Consider the following 21,969-nt stretch of genomic DNA (forward strand, 5'->3'; position numbering starts at 1 on the left):
ATGTACAGTGTTTTAATGCATTGTGTTGCTGTGGGGGTGGTGGGGGTACTAGACCTTTAATTCCCCTGATTCCCATCTGGGAGTCTCGCGTAATACTCGAGTCAGCTGACTTAAGACGCCATTTTGTCAGCCATTTCCTTCACTGATCCATCTCCCAGCACAGCGCACAGGACGCCCCGCACACCGGCCTCAGCTTCCTCTTCTCTTCCCCCCCCCCTCCCCTCCGCCGGCTCGGTGAAAAAAAAAAAAACAGCAACAGACCCCCCGCACGCACGGTACCCCGGGTGGATGAGAGACAGTGCAGAGGGTCGGTCGGCACCCACTAGACCTCTGGAAGGCGCTTGGCCCCCGCGGGACGGCAGCGGTACAAGTCACGGGCGAACATGGCTTTGAAGATTGTCAAAGGGAGCATCGATCGGATGTTCGATAAAAATCTGCAGGATTTAGTACGTGGCATTCGGAATCACAAGGAAGATGAGGTAAAAAAAAACAAAACACAACAACAACGAGCGAACGCTGTCGCGGGAGATATTTTAAACCACAGATTCATTGATGTTAACGAAAAGAAGAAAAGTAACCGTTATCGGTGAGCAGCTAGCTAACGTTAGCTAGCTGGCTAACGCTGTGTTAGTCAACGTCAGGTAGGCTGGCCAGCTAACGATAGCGTCGGCTCGGTCCTATCCACCCCGCTAGCGAACCGTCACCCGTCGTTTTCTGCGTCTAATGGCTATTTGCCGTCGGGTAAATACCCGGTGAGGGGATTCATAGCGCTGCTAACTTCGTGGTGAGGTTACACGTAAGGTTTTAAGCACCGAGAAGGGATGAAGCGATGCTAATGACGGCTAGCAAACCTAGCTAGCTAACGGCCAAGACAGTTAGTCGTAACTTGGTGTGAAGAAGCATTTCGATTAGATGATCCCAATTCATCGGGTTTACTTCTACGTATGACCGAGATCATACCAGAGAGCACTGCTAATGTGAACACACCAACGAGGCCTTCACCGCCGTTGGCTTTCAGTGAGTGATTCATTTGGGGAGAAGTATCTGACTTAAAGACGCCAGAATCCGTCGACTGTTGAATACATGTCATAATGCTCTGAGTACCTGCCGCTCATAATATAAAAGAGGCCTATGCACAACATGCTTAAACATGCAGACATGACTACTGTGGGTTTACATTTTTTTTTTTTTAAATCAAAATCCAATCACCTCTTTTCCAAATGTACTAATGCCAGAAGCTCGCTTTGAAACATCCCATCAGCGATGAGAAGATGAGCTCATCCCTGTAACAGCTATGTGCTGTGATGACAGGCTCATGGGAGTCTGGTGGGATGGGCCAATAGAGGGCACTGTTTTTTTGGGGGGGGGGGGGGTTGTCGTTTAATACATCCAAATACATTACAAATCGTGATGAAGGGGTCTGAATTTCAGACAGTAGCTTCCACATCTCTTGCATCAGCCTGCTCTGTTTGTGAGCTCTGTGTTTGCTGAATGTGACCCGTTCCTGCCGGAGAGACGCTAGTTTTTGGGGTGGAAGGCCCGTTCCCGGAGTTGTGCACACCTGTATGTCAGGTGTGAAATGTAGAGGTAGCGTGTCTAAACCGAGGGCACCTTAAGTATTTGAGTTGCCTCTCTATGCGGCATTTTAGGTTTTAACCACCAGATCTAATTTATTATATACACATTTGTATCAATTGTTATGTCCTCCACGTTTTATGTTTTAATAATTTTGGTCGATCAAGCACATGGATTGCTTATCGCTCGAGGCTGCCATTGCTGATCTCTTGATGAGCCGAGAGGTTCACCAGATGTAACCCAACCTGGGCAGCCTAGATAAGGTGGTGGTTGCCCAGTCAACAGCGGACGAACAGCTGAAATATTAATACCTTGTGTGTGTGTGTGTGTGTGTGTTGACTCTTTCCTGACCAGGCCACAGTTTGTTTTTCACATGTGTGCTGCGGCCTTGTATGGTTCATTCATTCACTCTCCTTCCCACGCCTTTGGAATGGCAGGCAGGCAGGGCGGGAGTGAGCGACCGACCATCTGAAGTGTAGTTCTGTTAGATAAGTCACTGAATTTCTGGTATATTTGTAATTATTTTCTATATAAAACAACAAAAAGCTGTAACACGTGTTCTCCTCCTTTCTTTAAAAGTAAAGCTCTTTCAGTTGACTAAAGCTCAGTCTGCATTAATGGCTCATATATTTTCTATGTAGTTTAATTCATTGGGGTCTCAACCCAACCCGTGTTGTGCTTGTGTCTGGTGATCTTGCATTGAATCGCTCCCAGCCTGCTCTCCAAACCCGGCTAGCCACAGTAGCAGCATTAGCGCCCCCCCCCTCCTCCTCACAGCCTCCTCCTGTCACTGTGCTGTCTCATGACTGCACACACATGACTGGCACACACACTCACACCCTACAGAGCGATATGTGTGTTTGTTTTGCCATGTTGTTCCTCACAATGGTTGACTGATTGCTCTAGTTAGAGGCTTAACTAAGTTTTCCCTCTACTGTTAAAAAAATAAATGAACTTAATCTAGGATTATAAGAGGGTAATAAGTAACTGCGACTTGGAAACTCAAAAGTCCTGAATTTGATGAAATTAGACTTGGCATAACTTTAAATCCAGCACCGGTGACTTGAGTTTGACTTACAACTTAATGCCCAGTCAAATAATTTGTTTGATGCTAGAAGCATATTAAGAAACGCTGCATGTGTGATACTTTAATAAAATCTAGGCCAAATCCTCCAACTGGTTGGTAGCAACCAAAGACGGACCAGGATTTTTTTTGCTTGTTCCGAGTGCTCAGTAGCAGTCTCCCACTCGGGATATCACTCCACCCAATCTGATCTGATGCCTGTTGCTTGTCTGCCCTCAGGCCAAATACATCTCCACATGCATCGATGAGATCAAACAGGAGCTCAAGCAGGACAACATCGCCGTCAAGGCCAACGCTGTGTGCAAGCTCACCTACGTAAGATCTGCCGACATCCTCCCTGACTCTTTCTGTCTTTCACTTTTTGAAGCATATGATGAAATCCAGTCATTGTTTTGCCTTCCTGTTTTCACAAACAGTTTAATGTTCAAATGTGAAATGTTGGTTTGATGTTAATGTTGGTTGTGATGGCTCTAGAAACGAGACGTGACAGACGTTGTTGTTCTTTTCTTCTTCTCACATTGCCTTGTGAAGGGCCAATTAAAGCGACCATTTACCACGTAATACATTTTTAGAAAGCAGCTACGACACTGAATCCACCAATGTTGTTTTATAGCTGAAGATGAGTCTATATACAGTGTAGTTGCCAGCCCTCATTGAGAAAAGTGTACAAAAGTGCTCATTCTATTTATAGCCAAAGCACACATTTAGGTTAAGATGGCCTTTTGCAACTGGCATCTGTGTCCACTTTCAAAGCTTTCAGCTCAAATCATTTGGCCTCCCACTGCAACTCGGCATCAGCTTAGATTCCCCCCCCTCCTCCTCCTCCTCCTCCTTTATTCACCCACATCCCTGTTTTTTCCCCTTCTGTGTTACAGCTTCAGATGCTGGGCTATGATGTCAGCTGGGCCGCTTTCAACATTGTTGAAGTCATGAGCTCCTCCAAGTTCACATACAAGGTAATAATCAAACATGTTGGATTTTATAATAATTGCATGCATTACATTTTACAACAGGGGCCCATCTACTCTTGAGTAACGAAATGCCAACTTCGGATTGTTATAAGAATTCCAAAAACCTCCTTCCCAGATGTATCAAAATGAGAAATTAACGACGGAATACATAATACAATTTAATGTTTGCTAGCTAACAGGGTTTTTGACTTCTAGCTGATGGTGTGTTGGTGTTGCTGTGGTAATATTCAACAGCTGCTGTTCAGTGAGTAACACTTGAATTGCAGTATGTAATTCCCATTTTTTTTCGATGCAGAGGATAGGCTACCTGGCGGCCTCGCAGTGCTTTCACGAGAGCACTGATGTCATCATGCTGACAACCAATCAGATCCGAAAGGTCAGTGAAGTTATTTTTTTTTTTTCATCTCTTGTCCAACCTGTTATACTATCTCTTTCTAATGGCTTGGTTTTCCCTCCCAGGATCTCAGCAGTCCCAACCAGTATGACACAGGTGTTGCTCTCACCGGCCTCTCTTGTTTTGTGACCCCTGACCTGGCTCGGGACTTGGCCAATGACATCATGACACTGGTATGTCACAGAGAGTGGGTCAAAAGGTTTACCAGCAAGTGCTTGTTTTCCCCTTTTCTGACCACAGCTTCCTTTTGTGGACTCCTCCTGAGCCTCTATTTACCTCAGAACCTATTATTCATTTTTCTAGTTTGAAAAACAAGTTTTTTTTCCCCCACCCTAGATGTCCCACACTAAGCCCTACATCAGAAAGAAAGCGGTGCTGATCATGTACAAGGTGTTTCTGAAGTACCCGGAGTCCCTGCGCCCTGCTTTCCCCAGGCTCAAGGAGAAGCTGGAGGACCCAGACCCAGGTACCAGAACAGACGCTGCATTCAGTCGCTCGAGCAGGGCGCTCGTGCTTTTGTCACCTGAACCCCGTGAATTATTCAGCAACGAAGAATGCGAGATAAAGGTTGTTGGTGACACTAGGAATATTCTATATCTCACGAAGGTGTACAATAAATAAGTGCGACACCCCGGGAACGTTCCTGGCCTGCCCGTGTTACACTGCTACTATATTGCCCATGTCTTTGCACTAGTCATAGGTAACTCTCATTAACCCAGATAAATGCATACAATAATGTATTTTTCTTTCGTTTGAGTTATGCACAGTAACTTAAGTTTTTAAGTTTATGGTCTTTTATTCTGATTGCGATTTGTTCTGGTCATCGCTGGTCCTCTTTAGGTGTCCAGTCTGCGGCGGTTAACGTCATATGTGAGCTGGCTCGGAGAAATCCCAAGAACTACTTGTCTCTGGCACCACTCTTCTTCAAACTCATGACTTCTTCCACCAACAACTGGGTTCTCATTAAGATCATCAAGCTGGTACGTCAACAGGGGACTTTAGTTTGTCAACTCGTTTATGATTTTATTACGTGAAGTCTTAAACCACTGCCATTCTCATTATTACCATAAACATCAACTCGTCAGCGCGTGTGACACTAGTAGGGTTGCGTCACTCATACCGGCATAAAGCCCATAAATAAAGCTCAAAAAAGAGGAATGGATACCACTTCCTTCAGCGCTTTTAGAGGTTGCATTGCTTAGCAAGTTGTATTTTATGTGAGCAGGAGCACTACAAGATTTAAGTTTTCTTAAACAAGTAAATCTTTGCTAACCTTTAGAATAATACTCTTTGAATCCATCAGTCTTTAATGAAAGGGTTCCCATGCGAGACATACTCTACAGCGTGTAATGGCCCTCTGTGTTTGCTTTACAGTTTGGTGCGCTCACACCTCTGGAGCCGCGCTTGGGGAAGAAGCTGATCGAACCTCTGACTAACTTGATCCACAGGTGAGAGGAAATCATTAAAAGTCTTTCACAGTTGGTAAAAGAAGTTTGATCCGACGGGTATATCAATAAAAAACTTGTCCTTTTCTCTCACAGTACCTCTGCCATGTCTCTGCTCTACGAATGTGTCAACACTGTGATTGCAGGTTAGTACACGTATCCAATGTGTGCAGTGTATTGGTCTCATTAATCTATTGTGTGCTCTAATATGTCACTTGTCCCCTGTGCAGTGTTGATTTCCCTGTCCTCTGGGATGCCTAACCACAGTGCTAGTATCCAGGTAAGCCCCCGGGGTGCACTGCTCCATCGACATTAGATATTAATCCTAACCTTTTCTAACCCAGTCGAACCAAAACGCATGCTTTCACCATATTTCTTTCTGTTCAAAAGTCTGTGTTCAAACATGTTTTAAAGTAGAGCAGCAGCAGCTATTGGAGAAACTAGCAGGTCTCATGAAGCCTTTTTTCCTTTTGCTTTCACTTGTGACTGATGCATGACAAAAAAAATCCTTTTGCACCTTGTGAAAATAAGCCCAAGTTCTCCCACTTTTGTTTGTCTCCTTCAAGACTTAAATGACAAGAGTGTAACTGTTGTAGAAAGTTTAACAGCGATTTTAATGGCCCTCCCTTTCTCCCTCCCCCCCTTTTCTCTTGCCCTTTTTCTTTCTCCGTTTCAGCTCTGTGTGCAGAAACTGCGAATCCTGATCGAGGACTCGGACCAGAACTGTGAGCCCTCTGTCAATGCCTGCAGTGTGTCATTTTCTCATTGTCTGAGTGTTTCTGACCATGGAACAGTCCACCCTCTTAGACCACAATAATGTAGACCCCCTGACTCTGGGTAACTCGGACATTATGACAGTTCCCCTCTCAATCAGGAGGCCTGCTTACAAAAGCATTTCCTCAAACTCACTATTCCACGTCCACCCACAAACCCTGTGTTGGACACACAAGGGAACAACTGTCCAAACGTGCTGCTTCAACTTTAAAATGATAAAAGTGGCAAGCCTGCTATTCTCAAACACACTCCCAGTGGCCGCTGAGAGTACTGCAGCCGTTCGAGTTATCTGGACATCCATACGTAGATAGTTTTGTGTGTGGAGTAGACTGTAGACGAAGTTAATGGTGCAGACTGTGAACCGGGGGTTTTAGCTTTTGTTTATCCTTTTTACTGAACGTCAAGGTTGTGCTTAAGCTGTAGCACTTTCAAATGCATTGAGTAGTTAAGAAAGGTGACCGATCTGAGCTCTAGGACTCTGTCATTGATTTTAAAATATTACATGGAAGCAAAATAAATGACACATTTGAGTCGTCTAATCGAAGAATTGACAGCATCGTGCTTTTATTAAATGTCTTGCAGTCAACTAAAGTGGGGAGAATCCGTTTCCCTTACATCTGTTTTAGATGCATTGTGTTGATGCATTTATAATTTATTGGAATTTCTTTAAAACATTTTTTTTATCACATCGTCATTGTCCACTGCAGCCACACTAAGTTAATGTCCCCGGTCATTTCTGCAATGTATTCACTGCACGGATCCGGCTCACCTTACCCCCACATGCACACACCTATTGATCCTTGAACGCTTGAGAGATTTTGTCTTTGCCAAATTAGACGATGGACGGGAAGGCTGTGATTCAACAGATTTCTAAATCGTTATAAATTTGTTTAGTAGGAAAGGCAGCCGGGGGTTTGACAGAGGACAAAGAAAAACAAAACCACTGTTTCCAGTATGAGTGTGTGTGTGTTTGTGTGTCCTTTCCATATTTTTGTGTTTAGTTAAGTGAATGTTGTTTCCCAATGTTTTTTTTCTGTTTATTTATACAAGTTGTAGTAACTGAAATATTTTTTAACAAGTAGTCCAGTTTCATAATGGTTCTGTCCTCTGAAAGCGAAAGGATTTCCAAAAAAAAAATGTTTTCTACCTTGAGGTATTGTATGGTTTCTCTAACCGCAGTCACCATCAAGTAATACACGTCTCAATAGGAAAATACCACAACATGATTAAAGTGGCAATCCTCAAGATATTTACCTATTTAATTGTATTCCTGGTTGTAACAGCAGATGTGGTTTAATGCTACAGGTCCCAGAAATGAGTCTGCAAAACAAACTTGTTGTTTTTGATAAAGAAGTTGGGCAATAATTGGCCTTTTTAGATAATCCCGTGAGCTTCTGTAATCTAATGATTATTTTGCTGTTCAAGTCTGCAAAAGGGAAAATACTTTGAGTTGTGCAGCTGTTCATCATACAGCTCAGCAAGGCTGAGCCTTCTAGTGTCACTACTACAAGCTCTAGTTTAAACATTTCTGGACATTTATTATTTTATAAATCTTCTAAACCTCCAATCAGTGAGCTGTAGGCCTCATTCAGACATTTATTCAAATGCAAATCTTTGACTGCCACTTTAATGTAGAGAATAATTTCAGTTGATAATTTCACGTGTTAGTTTATTGAGAGCTGAGGGAACCTTCTGCTTTGTAAAAACCGCTGAGTCCATGTTTGTTGCTCTAGTGAAGTACCTGGGCCTGCTGGCCATGTCAAAGATCCTGAAGACCCACCCCAAGTCGGTGCAGTCTCACAAAGACCTCATCCTGCAGTGTCTGGATGACAAGGACGAGTCCATCCGCCTGAGAGCTCTGGACCTGCTCTATGGCATGGTACGAAACAAAGACGTAACTCATTACCACTGCTTGTATGATAATTTTGTTATTGAATTCAATTATATAGGTCTCTGTGCAAATATCTTTACAATCAATGAGTCCTTCGTTTTAAGTCAGCTTTTAAGAAAAGGGTTTCTCTGTCTGGGTCGGTCAAACAAATAATCTTTTAAAGATTTCCGTTTTCGTGTCTAACTTTGGGCGTTGCTACTTTCCCAGGTTTCGAAAAAGAACTTAATGGAGATTGTAAAGAAGCTGATGCTCCACGTGGACAAAGCTGAAGGAACCACCTACAGAGATGAGCTGCTCACAAAGATCATAGACATCTGCAGCCAGAGCAACTACCAGTACATCACCAACTTTGAATGGTCAGTTGCTGCACACCAGCATAGTCACTCCATATTCTGTGAATTTTTGTGTGACGTCACTGTATGACGTGATTTTTACACCGCACCTCTTTGTGTCCGCTCGACAGGTACATCAGCATCCTGGTGGAGCTGACCCGGTTAGAGGGCACACGGCACGGCCACCTCATCGCCTCTCAGATGCTGGACGTGGCCATTCGGGTCAAAGCCATCCGGGTCTTTGCTGTTGCCCAGATGGCCACTCTGCTGGACAACGCCCACCTGATGACGGGCAACGTGCAGCGGAAGGGCATCTGTGAGGTGTTGTATGCGGCCGCCTGGATCTGCGGGGAATTCTCTGAGTAAGTCTTATTTCTGTCATTTTGATATGTACACTGATTTAAGTAAAATAAGACGTGAACATACAAAGGGAGCAATTCTCACAATAAGGAAGCTAAAACAAAAAGTTAAAAGGCCTGTTTTAAAATGTCATGACTTTATTATGATTATAATAAGGTATCCTATGTAACAATCAATCCATAGGGCGAGATGTTTGACAATTTGGTTCAGATACGGTGTTTCCACCACTTCAATTGTCCATGTTGACCGGTGGCACACCCTCTTGTTTTCATTACACATTCATCTGTGTCTTTAAATCAGGCAAAAGGCCCATTCTATATAACATGTCTGGGGTGTTGTGGTATTTTTACATGTCTAGGTTATTTCAGTTGATGGAAGCATTTTCAACTCTACACAAATTTGCTGCTCTCCTTTCTAGAAGATTACTTTTGTAGATGATCAAAGAACTTTCCTTTTTAATGAAATATATCCTCCGTGCGATACTGGAAATTGTCTCAGGGTTGTGAGTAAATGTAGTAGTTTCTCTAAATCCACCTCCTCCCTGTAGACACCTGGAGAACCCGACACAGACGCTAGAGGCCATGCTGCGGCCAAAGGTGGCCACCCTACCGGGCCACATCCAGGCGGTGTATGTGCAGAACGCAGCCAAGCTGTTTGCCACCGTGCTTAAGAGCCAGGAGGGGAACACGGACAGCACAGCAGCACAGGAAACCAGCCAGCTGATGATAGAAAGGCTGCCGCTGTTTGTCCAGAGCGCCAACCTGGAGGTGCAGGAGAGGGTAAGGTGGACATAAGGATATGAGTCACAACTGGAGAGATCTGCCTTTTTTTAAGCCTTTTGACATTTGGTATCGTAGAGCTGGAAAGGTCGGTGTAGAGATCTGATAAATGTCTGCAAATCTTCCTGACGGCTTCCCCCTCTCGCATGCCCTCAGGCGTCCTGCATCCTGCAGCTGGTCAAGTACATCCAGAAACTGCAACAGAAGGACGTAGAGGTAGCGGAGGAAGTCATCGCTCTGTTTGCTGGAGAACTCAACCCTGTGGCCCCAAAAGCACAGAAAAAAGTGCCTGTTCCCGAAGGGTACGTTTTCCCAGCGCAGTAGGAACCACGCGCGTTAAAGCAGTTATCCAACAATACATTATTACCTGAATGCATCTGTCATCTTTTTGAGGATCTCGTTCATGTAGTCCACCAGCAACTCCACGGAAACGTGTAATGTGTTCGTTGGTGTGCACCAGTGGAGCTCAAGTGAGTTTGTTTGTGCAGTCTGGACTTGGATGCCTGGATCAACGAGCCGCCATCTGAGAGCGAGTCAGAGGACGATCAGCCCAAGGCTATTTTTGCCAAGGAGGAGACCAAACACTCCCGCACCCGTCACACTGAGGTGGACGAGAAGGAGCTGGCAAAGGTGAGCTAGGCCGAACAAGCGACACGAATAGTGGATTTGTACAGGGGTGCATAGAACAGGCTCACAGGCCACCTCACTGGCACGAACATCAGGAGCAGATTTTACTCCATTGCTGTTCACCATCATGGAATTCAAAGTTTCACTTGGACCATATTTAAAAACATTGTGCTGGAATGGTCTCTTTCTCACTCTCAACAAATGTACAATTGTATTTAGGACTTTTGCTATGCACTATTAATAGTTTTAACTATTTGAATTTAATAATTTTCTGAAACTTTTTTGTTGCGATTGCAGCATTTCCCGACCAAGTAACATTAGTTGCGCCTCACCTGCATCAACAGAGTTGGTTGAAAATTCCCTTTTAAACACGTCAATGCAATGTGTAAGGTAGCATGCAGACAAGTGGTATAACTGCATTTACAAGCTAAAAGGGTAAATAAGTTTCAGCACCAACGTCATTGATTACACCGCCAGAGTTTATAGTTTTTCAATCCAGGCAACGTTATTTCTTAAGAGTTCCAGTGTGAACAGTTTGCCCATGTAGTATTCCTCCAATTATAAACCCAGGTAGAATTAATTGATGTAACTTTTTTTTGTGTTTCCCCAGAGGAGAGAAGTCAGGAAGCAGGAGCAAGCCAACAACCCGTTCTACATAAAGGCCTCCCCGTCCTCTCAGAAGGTCATTTTTCATTGCACATGTCTCTGTTATATTCCAGTTAGAATTCTAGTACATGCGGACACGCAGCAGGTCTGATGTTTTTAAATGCATGTCCTTTTGTGTAGGTGTACCAGGAGGCTCCAGGAGTGGAGCACATCCCGGTCGTGCAGATTGACCTCAGTGTGCCTCTCAAAGTCCCAGGTAGCACACGCTCTAACGACACCATTGCAAAACCTGCAGAATATGACCCAAACTTAACTTCATTTTAGAATCAACAATAATCTGACCCCATCGTGTAGTATATTTAGTGTGTAAACCTGCTGGTGTTGGATCAGAAATATTTAAATAAGAATATCAACCAGAGATGGTTGTTGTGAAGGAATGCGTGTTAAGAGTCTTCCTCACTTAACCCTGCTAAAGTAAATTTCGGTGTTTTTGTTTTGTCACATTCATCTCATTAAAATATAACCCGATGCATGATGCCATCCTCTCTCCCAAAGGTCTCCCCATGTCTGACCAGTATGTGAAACTGGAGGAGGAGCGTCGCCAGAAAGAGAGGGTGGAGAAGAAGAAGAAGGACAAGAAGAAGAGGAAAGAAAAGGGCGGCGGACGACGGAAGAAACGCGATTCGGGCCCCGAGAGCGAGGAGGACATCACGCCCGCGCACATGGTCGACATCGTTACCGAGGAGATGCCGGAGGTACGATGGATCTGTGCAAACAGCACAAAGGCATCGTAGTAATAATAGTAGTTTGAACTCGTGACAAAAAGATGGAAGGTTTATCCCATTGTAAACATGCAGATATGAAACTGCCGTTTGGTGGGTTCTCTGCTCAGAGACAACTGTGTCTCTGCAGATCGCTTCACATTTAGTGCATTGTGGCTATAGATCTACTTTGAAAAGTTATTATCTGCTGCATTATTGATTTGTACCCTCTTGTAACTGCAGAATGCCTTACCCAGTGATGATGATGACAAAGATCCCAATGACCCTCACAAAGCCCTGGACATCGACCTGGACAAGTGAGTCCACACAATGTGTATCTAAATGTTCAGTATAACAATGTAGTTAACTTTGAGCATATATAGAGTTACTGAAACCCATCATTTACATATCTTAAGCACCCAATCAAAGAGTCCTTCAATTTTGAGACTTTCAGTCCATATTTAGACTTGAAGTTTGAATCTTGATCATCTTTTCTCAGTCAGTGATCTTGTCCTGACCTTCCCGGCCGTAGCGTCACAGGCAACGTGACTCGGCCCTTTCCCTCCTCTCACTCATTCTCATGGCGATCTGCTTTCTGCTTCCTCTGTTCTATGCCCTCACACACCCATCACTGCCTTTTTGTGTGGGCAGCTTGATGGAGATGGCCGCACGCAGGTGAGTTGCACCCCAACTGCGGGATCTGGGCTCCGACTGCACATGGACTGCCCCTCTGTCTTTCTCGCTCCGTCTAAATAGTTGCCTTGCCGTTCTCACTAACCTAGCTCCTCAGTCTTATAGAGGTAGTTTGCAGTACCTGCTCCCTTTTTTTGCTTCCCTTTCCCAGCTGTGTTAATATCGTTCATTGTAGCCTTTGAGCTAGTCTAATATCTATAACTTGCTTTTTTTTAAACTTCTAAAAGCTTGACAATATCAGCAGCATCTCATTTCTAAACACATTGTTCTCCAATTGTTGTTGAAGAAGATGAATCTTCAATTAGCGTTCCAATGTTCCATTTTTAACTGACTGCTGCTGATTTTCTCAGGACATAAAGCTTTCATCACCTGAAAGACTCCTAAAAGCCTTTTTGGCCCTTTATTCCGGTGCGGCATCAATAAATTTATGCCAGGAGTTGGGTACTATCATTTTTTTCTATTTCTCAGATTCTCCGTTAATCAGATGCTTCCAATTAGCCGTAAGCTGTTTTGTGAAGACTCGTTGCCTGCATTTGGTGGAAATACCAAGCATGTTTGCATTGAGAGTACTGTAGACCATATAGAAATGTTTTTTTTCAGTAGAGGTTGAGCTGGAGTTATTGTAAACATCTGGAGAATCTGTAGAACATACAGTTCTGCCTTATTGTAATAAAAAAGCTGTAGTACTAGTTATTCTACAAAGTTTAAATAATGAATGCATATTGAAATGGGAAAAAAAGCACAATCATTATTCCCCGAGCCCAGACATAGAGCTGTTTAAAAAAAAAAAATGTTTTACAGCAAATAACCAGCAGGGGGCTGCATTGCATGCATTTATTGCTTCAAAGGCTCAGGCTTGGCAAAAAGGAACTTGACAGTTCCTATTACTTCAATACGAAGGAACATTTATTGGTGTAGTTTCTAGATGTCGAGGAAGTTCCAGTAATTCTATCTAACGCTTTGAATGAGACTCTGCTGCTGCACAGTGCAGAAAATGTGCCTCAATATAGTAGATATCTGCACCCTTCAACCCTTGTTCCCCTTTCCTAACACTTCCAGTAAATACAGTATTTATGATTTTTCAGATGGTGGCACCAACTGCAGGAGAATTTAATAATCTCCTCACAAGTCATCGTCCTACGAACAAACTCAAAATGTCTTACCCCTGCGCTTTCCGTCCGTCCAGGCCGCTTGCCGACAGCGAGATGCTGCCGGTCAGGTCACATCGTGCGGCCGAGGCTCTCAAAAGCCCGGTGGAAGATGGCGACGCCGAGGCCGCCGCTTCACAGGAGCCCAAGAAGAAGAGCAGCAAAGAAAAGCGAGAGAAGAAGAAGGATAAAGAGAAGGACAGGAAGGTGAGGGTAAACTGTTATTTTCTTGGAAAATGGAAATCACACTCGCCCTGTTGCGTCAACCTGGCGAACCTACGGTATGGGTCTATGTTTAAGGACCCGAAAAGGACATGTCAGGTTATTGCAACGTTTGTTGCGACACAGAGCTGAATTTATTTGTGTTTCTTTTTTGCAGAAGAGCAAAGACGACAAGAAGAAGAAGAAACACAGACGTGAGGAAAAGGAGGAGGATCTTCTCGGGGGTCAGGCAGACGGGCCTGTTGCCCAATCAAAAGAAACCAGCGAGGCGGCTGCACCCCCCGCCGCCAACACCGCTGAGGTACGTCTTGCTAACCGAGCAACAGTGTTTGTAGCTAAGATTTGACTTCACACAGAATTCTTATTTAAATTAAAGAACAAGATCCAAAAAATCATGTTAAGTGCAGTTTCTGCTAAAAGATTACACGCACGCAGATATATTTTGATCATTTTCATTGACTCCACACTTCCATTGCTTCCTCCCAGCCCTTCTTTCAATCAGCTTTAGTGATCAAGTATCCGATTCCTCGTAGCAGACTCCCGCCAAATACTTGATTTATTCATGAAACGGAACAGTGTAAACTCTGTATCCGTTTTCATGGATAGTAGAAAGATACAGAACCTGTTTGGCCCTCGACCCCTCTCACCTCCTCGCACACCTCTCCCTCCCTTCTTCTTCTAGGTTTCGGACCTGGATTTCTGGCTCTCAAACGCTCCAGTGCCCCCTAACGCCCAGGTTGAGTGCGCCCCCCCTCTCCTCCCCCCCCCCCCCCCCCCCTTAGCTCTCCAGTGTCTACTTTTCTCACAACTCCATGGATTATTTATTTACTTCACATTATTATTTTTTTTGTTTTTAGTTCTCTTTATGGACTTCTTGATTTTGATCACTCATTTATTTTTCTCTTCTCCGCATCTTCAGCATCTCACTCTTTTGATATGACTTCTGTCTTTCACAGGTCACATAACACTTTCCTCTCTCGCTCTCTTGCTGTTGCTCAGCATGTGTGTGTGTCTGTGTCTCACAATGCTGGTGTTTTTCTTCCTCGGCTCTTGTTTTGCTCGCTGGATGTCGTGTCGGTCTTGAGGCCAAAGTAGATGTCGTTATTGTTGTGTTGGTGATACAAGTGAGCAGAGGTTGTCTGTGGTTCGGAGCCATTTTTTGTTTTTATTTGTCGCCGTGTCACCACATGCCCTTTGACCGCTTCCGACCAACTTGAAATTGAGGCAGAAAACAAAGTTTAAGCCTGCGCACCCCCCCCCGTTATAATGGTTGGGGAAACGCTGATGACACTGCAGGACAGCGTGGCATCTTTTAATCTAGCGGCAAAAAAATGAAATGAGCACATTTTTCAATGTCACACTGCTCCTTTAGCCGTACCAGAGAGCTCGTGACATTTCACACAGTATCGTATCTGCCATAACGTCTCCTGCTGGGTTTGTGAAATCCAGGCATGTCGAGGCTTTTCGGGTTTTGAACCGTTCTGTTTTTAATCCTGTGTGATCAGCTCTCAAGTAAAAGCACTTCTGACCTAGAAACGCTACACTTTCACGACATGCCTCGACATGTGGAAGAGTTGTTTTTGCATTGGCTGTCACAGTGAATCCATAGAGGGCTTTAAATGACATATATGGAGGCTGTCGCAAGGATCCTGTAAATCAGGGATGTGCGGACAGCAGCTAGTGTGGCTGGTTGGTAAAGTGCATTCACCAGGACAAAAACTAGCACTGCACATGTTCAGATACCCACTTACATAACACTTGGTGTTTATCTGGCAGGCTCATTTGGCTCGTTTCTAGTTTTGCATGTGAGGCACTTTCCACGAATGAGTTAACGCCCTAACTTCATTTAACCTCTATCCGCACCAAAGTGGCAAACACCGTGTCACATGCGATGGTCACTGCTAATGTTTGTGTCTGTGTGTGAACAGGAAGCAGCCACCTCGGCAGAAGCAGCCCCCGTCCCCGAGACGGCCTCCGGCACGGCGCCGGACTCCGAGCCCGACGAACCCAAAGACACCGAGCCGGAGGAGACTGTGAGTCCCCAATAACGAGGTTGCGATAATCGCGAAGTAGAAAGCTTGGCTGTGGTGCCAAAGGTTCACAGTGACCTGACAGCACAGCCTCTTACTCTCACAAGGTTGTGAAAATTACGTTCCGCGGACCTGCCAGTTCTCTGGAGGAAGATTCCTGCCAGTTGTAACCCTGTCTAAGTACTGGAATATCTGACTTTTACATTGTTCCTTTTAAAGGAAAAGAAGTCCTCCAAACACAAGAAGAAGAAGCAGAAAAAGGAGAAGGAGGATAAGGAGAAGAAAAAGAAGAAGAAGCATCATCACCATCATCACCACAGTGACGGTGGTGGGGAGGAGTCGGTGCAGAACGGCACCATGGAGGAGGAAGAGCCTCTGCCGGTCAGTGTTTGTCATCAGAGTTTAACAGCCCAAGCCAATCAAGTGCAAATGAAAACACTCTATGCACTGAGGAGGGGGGGAGCCATATGTCAGTGACATCAAAGACATAAATAACCTGATGCTGCATTATTATTTATCATCATTTTGCCTCCATCGTTTAAACCCACCTGACTGCTGCGCACAGACACACACGCATACTGTGGGAAGCGGCTCCTGTTGCCTGCTTAGCATACAGAGCGACAGAGAATGCCTGTTCTGACCTCAGCTCCTCTCTCCTTTCAGCCCATGTCCAATTACTGCCTGCTGGCTGAGAGCTCCTACATCAAGATGGTGAGTGTTGGAGGGACTTGATGGAAAAGTTGTGTTTTCTTTCAATCACCATCCGAAAAAATAAAAATAGTTGGATGTTGGCCCTCAATCAGCTCCGTTGTTGCGTTGCCTCGATGTGTCACTGCAATAAAATGATTAAGTAAAATGTTTGTGGCTAATAACACGGACCGGGTTGTGGAAAAACCTTCATTTTCCCTTAGACATTGAGCAAATTATAACCATGCTCTGCGTAGACGAATATGGAAACGCTCGTGTTTATGTGCATGTTTAGGCTGTTTGTATTAATATGAAAAGAAGCTACTACAGTAGCGCTTAAAAAAACGTATTGAGATCCTCTTTCTGTCTCTCTTCAAAGATGATCGAGGATACCACTCAGGTACTAGCTGACAGAACATTAACTAATTTTTCTAGATGTGTTTCTCTTTTGTTCTTTATTCTCTCCACAAATTAATCTTCCAAGGCCGACAACGTTAACTTTTCTCAGTCCGTCCTTTTTTTTCTGCTTGTGCTCAGACTGGTTTCGTGGGAAAAGGCGACGTCTGCTTTGGTGTTGGGTTTATAAATCAAGAGTTTCTGTGTCTACTTTATTTAATCATTGAACTACCAAGAAGGAGAAAGCAATTAGACGGCTTGAGTTTGAAAAAGTCTTTCCCATTGCAAATTATTTAATAGCGTCTTTTTCTTTTATTCCTCAAAGGAAAATGACATCCAGGGAAACCTGCAGGATGGCAGTCAGGTGGTGGTGTCTATTATATTTGAAAACAAGTGTGACAGCTTCCTCAAATCCATGGAGTTCAACGTCCTGGACTCTCTCAACGCCAAGCTGCAGAGGCCTGAGGGGTCGGGTCCACATGACGGCCTCACCGTCCCCTTCCAACTTCCACCTGGTCAGTGACTATCTGCTCACGTGCCACATGCCCATTCCTCTTTGTGTCGCCATTCTGTCGGTTTCAGTGTGCTAAAGTTGTGCGTGCCTCCATTGTAATGGCTTTGGGAAGTTGTGTTGAGTCTGATAACTTTTCTCTTCAGGGGTGTCCAATGAGGCGCGATTTGTCTTCGCTGTGCAGAGCATCGTAATGCCCCAGAAACTGAAGGGAACCCTCACCTTCATAGTGAAGGTCTGAAGGAAAACACACACACACACACACACACACACAGCGATCTCACCACAGTAAACCCAACCTGTGTTGGTTTGATACAGATTGTAGTTTCCCTAAACGTGTTGTTGATCAGTTCAGATAAAAGCTCTGATATTATTATTGGTATAACTGTTATTCCTTATTTGACTAATGCTTTTACCCAACATGCCAAAAATAGTTGGATTTTTGTGGCATTAACCTTGTGGAGAAAGTAATTGTTGATTCCGTCTCATGTCGATGGGTTAGTGCAGAAGCTGCAGGCTTAAGCGAGACCAGCTCCAGTTTTCATTTTAGTAACCCAGAGGCGTCTCCACAGGTGCCACAGGACAAACCTATTGATTATCCGCATTTGTTGTTGTGTTGCCACAGAATGAGGACTCCTCCACTCACGAGAAACTGGACTTCAAACTGCACTTTACCTGCTCGTCCTACCTAATCACTACTCCTTGCTACAGGTTGGTGTTGCATCTCACGCCGCATTAAAAACCACATTACGGAGGTAGAAAATCTACACTGACATTTTACTACATTCATTAGACATTTGCCCGAATAGCCATTCAAATAATGTTTTTTCTTGAGCATTTGTCCATATTGTTGAAGCGTTTTCCCTTCATGTTAATCTGTACTGTAGATTTTTTTAAATATTTTGTGGTGCAAAATTGGAAATGTGTGATTGACTGCGGCACCAGAGGAAGAATTCGTGGATCACAAAAATACTTCTTAAAAACGATCGTTTTCATCATCAGTTGCGCAGATCACCCACGAATAACCGCTTGGTTGTTCGCTGCAGAGCTTGTTTTTAGTTCCCAGGAACAATTTGCAAATGCTGTTTCGTTTTGTTTGGCCAGCGACGCCTTTGCAAAGCTGCTCGAGTCGGGGGACCTGAAGTGCAGCTCTGTCAGACTGGAGGGAGTCAGCCAGCCGTTCCACCACCTACTGGCCAGGATCTGCTTCCACCATCATTTTTCTGGTACATATGCGCACACACGCACACACCAGGGCCAAATTATATCAAGTAACAGAATTGTGCCCTAAACCATAAAAGTACCCGATGAGTAGAGAGTGTTTGTCAGAAATGGCCGAGCACCATAGGAAAGTGTTGAATACGTCCCTGCGTTGGTGGACTTAGCATGCGAATGTACCCATCTAGTAAATCCCATGTGGTAAAGGGACATGAAGATGCTCAAATCCTTTTTAACTACATGCAATCCGTCGTGACACTTGTGACACTTGTGTTCTTATTGTTTGGTTGGATCAGTTGTGGAGAGGGTGGACTCTTGTGCCTCCATGTACAGCCGGTCCATCCAGGGTCACCACGTCTGTCTGCTGGTCAAAACTGTGAGTGAACAACCTCGACTTAACCCCTGGGATTTTTGAGATTTTCAACAAGTAATTACGTTTTTCAACAAAAGCAAACTTTGAGATTTTAAGCCTGACTTTTCTTTGTCTCCCTCCCCCAGTCTGGTCAGACGGTGTCCATCGACGCTAAATGTGATGAGCCGACGCTGCTTGGGAATGTGCTGGATGAGATCAAGCAGACCTTCTCTCAGTGCTGATTGTGTCCCGACGGCCCCCGGGACGCCCCTGACCCCCCTCCCTCCTCCACGCCTCCGCGCCCTCGCTGAAACACAACATAATCATGTTACGAAAACACTGCGGCTGGCACCTCCAGTATGGCCCTATTTATTAGTCCTCAGATTCGCAAGATTTCTATCCCCTTCCCTTCTTCTTCGGTGTCCCACACTCTGTGATCCCGCTGCACTCTGAGCTCTGTGCTCACTCCCCGACTCTCAATGTTGTTTTACAGACTCGCTGTGTACATGCGCCGTCTTCTCCCCCAAAGCCGCCTCACCTTCACCTGTTTATTTGAGTCTCAGACAGCCCCCGCCTTCTTACTCTGACTCTGTCATGCGCTCCTGTTTCTGGATCCCCAGCATCCTCTGCTCTTTCCCACGAAACTCCGCCGCCCCACTTTGTCGGCAATTCGGTTTGTGACAGTAATGTAATGTTGACAACTCGACTTTTCTTTTGTCGACGGTTGAATTGTGATTTTACTGTTTTCAAAGGTTTGCTTTATGTTTGTTTTGATCGTCTTTTTTTGTGTGTGTCTGAAACCTGTCTGCGCCTTTGTTTCGCCCCCTTCTTTCTGCCCACTAAACATCTGTGTAAACTCGTTCAGCCCTGTGTGTGTGTGTGTGTGTGTGTGTGTGTGTGTGTGTGTGTGTGTGTGTGAGAGAGTGTGCACTCTGCTTGGCTTTTTAGGCCTGGAAAAAATGTGTGACTGACTCTCTTAGACTGGTCCTAGCTGGAAAGAAATGGGGACTCTCTCTTGCTCACTGTTAGCATCTGCAGTGCTAATGGTGTGGAGCTAACACCCACAGCTACATATAAGGTATGGGATTAGAACTTCTGCCGGAGCCCCCACTCGCCTTTTTGGCTCACAGCAGATCTGCTACTGTTGGTTCGGTGATTTGGTTTTGCTCTGTGAATTAGCTGTGGAGCCCCCCCACCCCCCCCAATAGATCCACTCCATGATCAAGTAACAGTTCCCCCGCCGCCACAGATCTCGTACCATATCATTCCTTTCACACACCAAAGACTAATTGGATGGCAGTAGTATAAAAATAATTTGATAAAACTCCAGTAGACTTTTAACGTGAGATTTCATGACGGTTGTCACCATTATCAAACGCCTCTGGGACTCACCGATGGTTGGTTTATTTGCATTGACGATATATTGCTGAAGCAGAAGGATACGGTTATTTCTATGGTGCCGAGGGTCCTCATTTGTGTCACCGAATGGACGAGTCTGTGACAACAACATAGTCTTGCACGCAGAGAGCGGCCCGTGTTACATCGCTGCCGTGGCCTCTTTGCCCTGGAAAAATGGTACACAATCAACGTATTTTTAATATTTCCGTTTTTTAGGTTGGGCTCGCTGTTCGCAGAGAGCATCGCCTGGTCAGTGGCTTTTAGGCGCCCTTTCAATCAGTATTTGGCAACGTGGCTTCCAGCGTAAGGAAGCGTCCACGTTTTTGTCTGTTTTCACGTGCAATCATGTGAGACATTTACACCTGTGCCACTTTGACGTTGCATCTCAGTAGCTGGTTGGCCGACGCCCACCTGGCGTCTACCCACATGAACCCCGACGCTTCTTCTCCCTTCAGTAACTGCCTTGCCACTTTTGTTGTACATTGACCTGTAACCATGAACGTAATGGGCCATTTTACAAAATAAATGGCCTCTTGTAAAACTCAGAGGTACTTGAGTCTTTTAATTTGTGTTATTCGTAGGTCACCACTCGGTCCAGCACGACTTAACCTTGTAGTAGAAAGATAAAAACTGACTTGGTAGTGTCTCCGATCATATATAATGGCAAGGCCCTCTTCATATCTGTTTGCTATTGTAGATAACTCCTGTGATAATGATGTCAGAGACCGGCGGATCAGGTCAGCCACTCCACAAGATATTCTGTCCTGTAATAGTCTGAATACAGAGGTGATCAGCTGTATTTCAGGAATGTCAATGGTAAACGATTAGGTATCTATTCCCTGTTCTTGAAAACGACTGATAAAAGAGAAACCCAACCGCCCTAATCATACATTGTCCTGATTGTCATTATTTTTTGTGCATAATATTTGATTAAAATTTGTATATTGCATGATTATGAATGTACACTTTTTACTTTTTCTGTTTGATTGACATGCTTACACAAAGATTCCATTCTTTTTTTTTCTTCACCTTTTTTCCTTTTTTATTGAAGTTTACGTCATACAACAAGGGGAAAGGAGGTTAGTGATGCTGAGGGAATGGGGCGCCGACGATTAAATGGAGAAGAACAGATCACATAAAGCAGTGTACGGAGAGGCATCTTTGCTGTCTTCATGATCTTTTTGGTTGAGTTGTGAGTTATTTTTAAGTTTGGCTTGTGACATTGAAGTATACTCTCGTATGACACTGACATCGGAAGGTCCTGTCTGTTTGTGTCTCCATATCTCATCAAGCTGTACAATATAAAATGTTTTAAAGGGGACAACGTAAATTATCGACATTCCCTTTAAGGAAAGTCGACCAAAAAATTCGAAAATAAAGGCTGTAAAAAGCTGTTCTAGTCTCTTTTTTTCCAATTGTATTTATTGTGTTGAATGAATAAACACCCAAATACGCCAAAACATTTTCAAATTAATTTGGTGACCAGATGTGTAACCATATGAGAGGAGGACTTATGCTGTTTTTAAACACTTATTTTCAGATTGTGTTTAGCATACAAAACACTGGAATATTTGCTAGATTTGACGCTAAACATATTGCTTTAAACTTCAATTCCCAGAAAGCTTTGCATGACAGAAGTAAATCGACCCCTTTAGTGAGTTACAGTGAACAGCTGAGTTTCTTACTCCAGCTCACAAAGCCACAGGTTTCAGTGT

General features: G+C 44.4%; 1 protein-coding gene across 5 annotated transcripts; it reads left to right on the forward strand.

Moving 5' to 3' along the window:
• Nucleotides 1-133: 133 nt before the first annotated feature.
• On the forward strand, nucleotides 134-21,647 carry ap3d1 (adaptor related protein complex 3 subunit delta 1). 5 transcript variants are annotated; one of them, XM_062563389.1, is made up of 35 exons: nucleotides 134-479; nucleotides 2,879-2,974; nucleotides 3,535-3,615; nucleotides 3,926-4,006; nucleotides 4,090-4,197; nucleotides 4,361-4,490; nucleotides 4,865-5,004; nucleotides 5,399-5,472; nucleotides 5,566-5,615; nucleotides 5,700-5,749; nucleotides 6,146-6,194; nucleotides 7,977-8,122; nucleotides 8,342-8,490; nucleotides 8,598-8,828; nucleotides 9,374-9,605; nucleotides 9,762-9,907; nucleotides 10,094-10,235; nucleotides 10,843-10,914; nucleotides 11,019-11,094; nucleotides 11,394-11,593; nucleotides 11,843-11,916; nucleotides 12,251-12,274; nucleotides 13,479-13,647; nucleotides 13,820-13,963; nucleotides 14,345-14,398; nucleotides 15,591-15,695; nucleotides 15,912-16,073; nucleotides 16,356-16,403; nucleotides 16,759-16,779; nucleotides 17,101-17,290; nucleotides 17,433-17,521; nucleotides 17,912-17,997; nucleotides 18,391-18,512; nucleotides 18,801-18,880; nucleotides 19,003-21,647. In XM_062563389.1, exons 1-35 carry the CDS (start codon nucleotides 384-386, stop codon nucleotides 19,096-19,098), a joined length of 3,813 nt encoding a protein of 1,270 aa, XP_062419373.1. In that variant the 5' UTR covers nucleotides 134-383; the 3' UTR covers nucleotides 19,099-21,647. The 5 variants fall into 5 exon arrangements, with proteins under 5 accessions (XP_062419373.1, XP_037324786.2, XP_062419375.1 ...); XM_037468889.2 differs by lacking the exon at nucleotides 16,759-16,779; XM_062563391.1 differs by lacking the exon at nucleotides 14,345-14,398.
• Nucleotides 21,648-21,969: the final 322 nt, after the last annotated feature.

Source organism: Pungitius pungitius, chromosome 7, assembly GCF_949316345.1.
Source record: "Pungitius pungitius chromosome 7, fPunPun2.1, whole genome shotgun sequence".
Classification (NCBI taxonomy): domain Eukaryota; kingdom Metazoa; phylum Chordata; class Actinopteri; order Perciformes; family Gasterosteidae; genus Pungitius; species Pungitius pungitius.

Bases quoted from the DNA above. Each gene is read 5' to 3' on its own strand.
- ap3d1 (XM_062563389.1), top strand. From the start codon at position 384: ATGGCTTTGAAGATTGTCAAAGGGAGCATCGATCGGATGTTCGATAAA. The intron at 5,005-5,398 runs GTACGTCAACAG...TTTGCTTTACAG, and splicing joins TCATTAAGATCATCAAGCTG to TTTGGTGCGCTCACACCTCT. The intron at 5,616-5,699 runs GTTAGTACACGT...TCCCCTGTGCAG, and splicing joins TGTCAACACTGTGATTGCAG to TGTTGATTTCCCTGTCCTCT.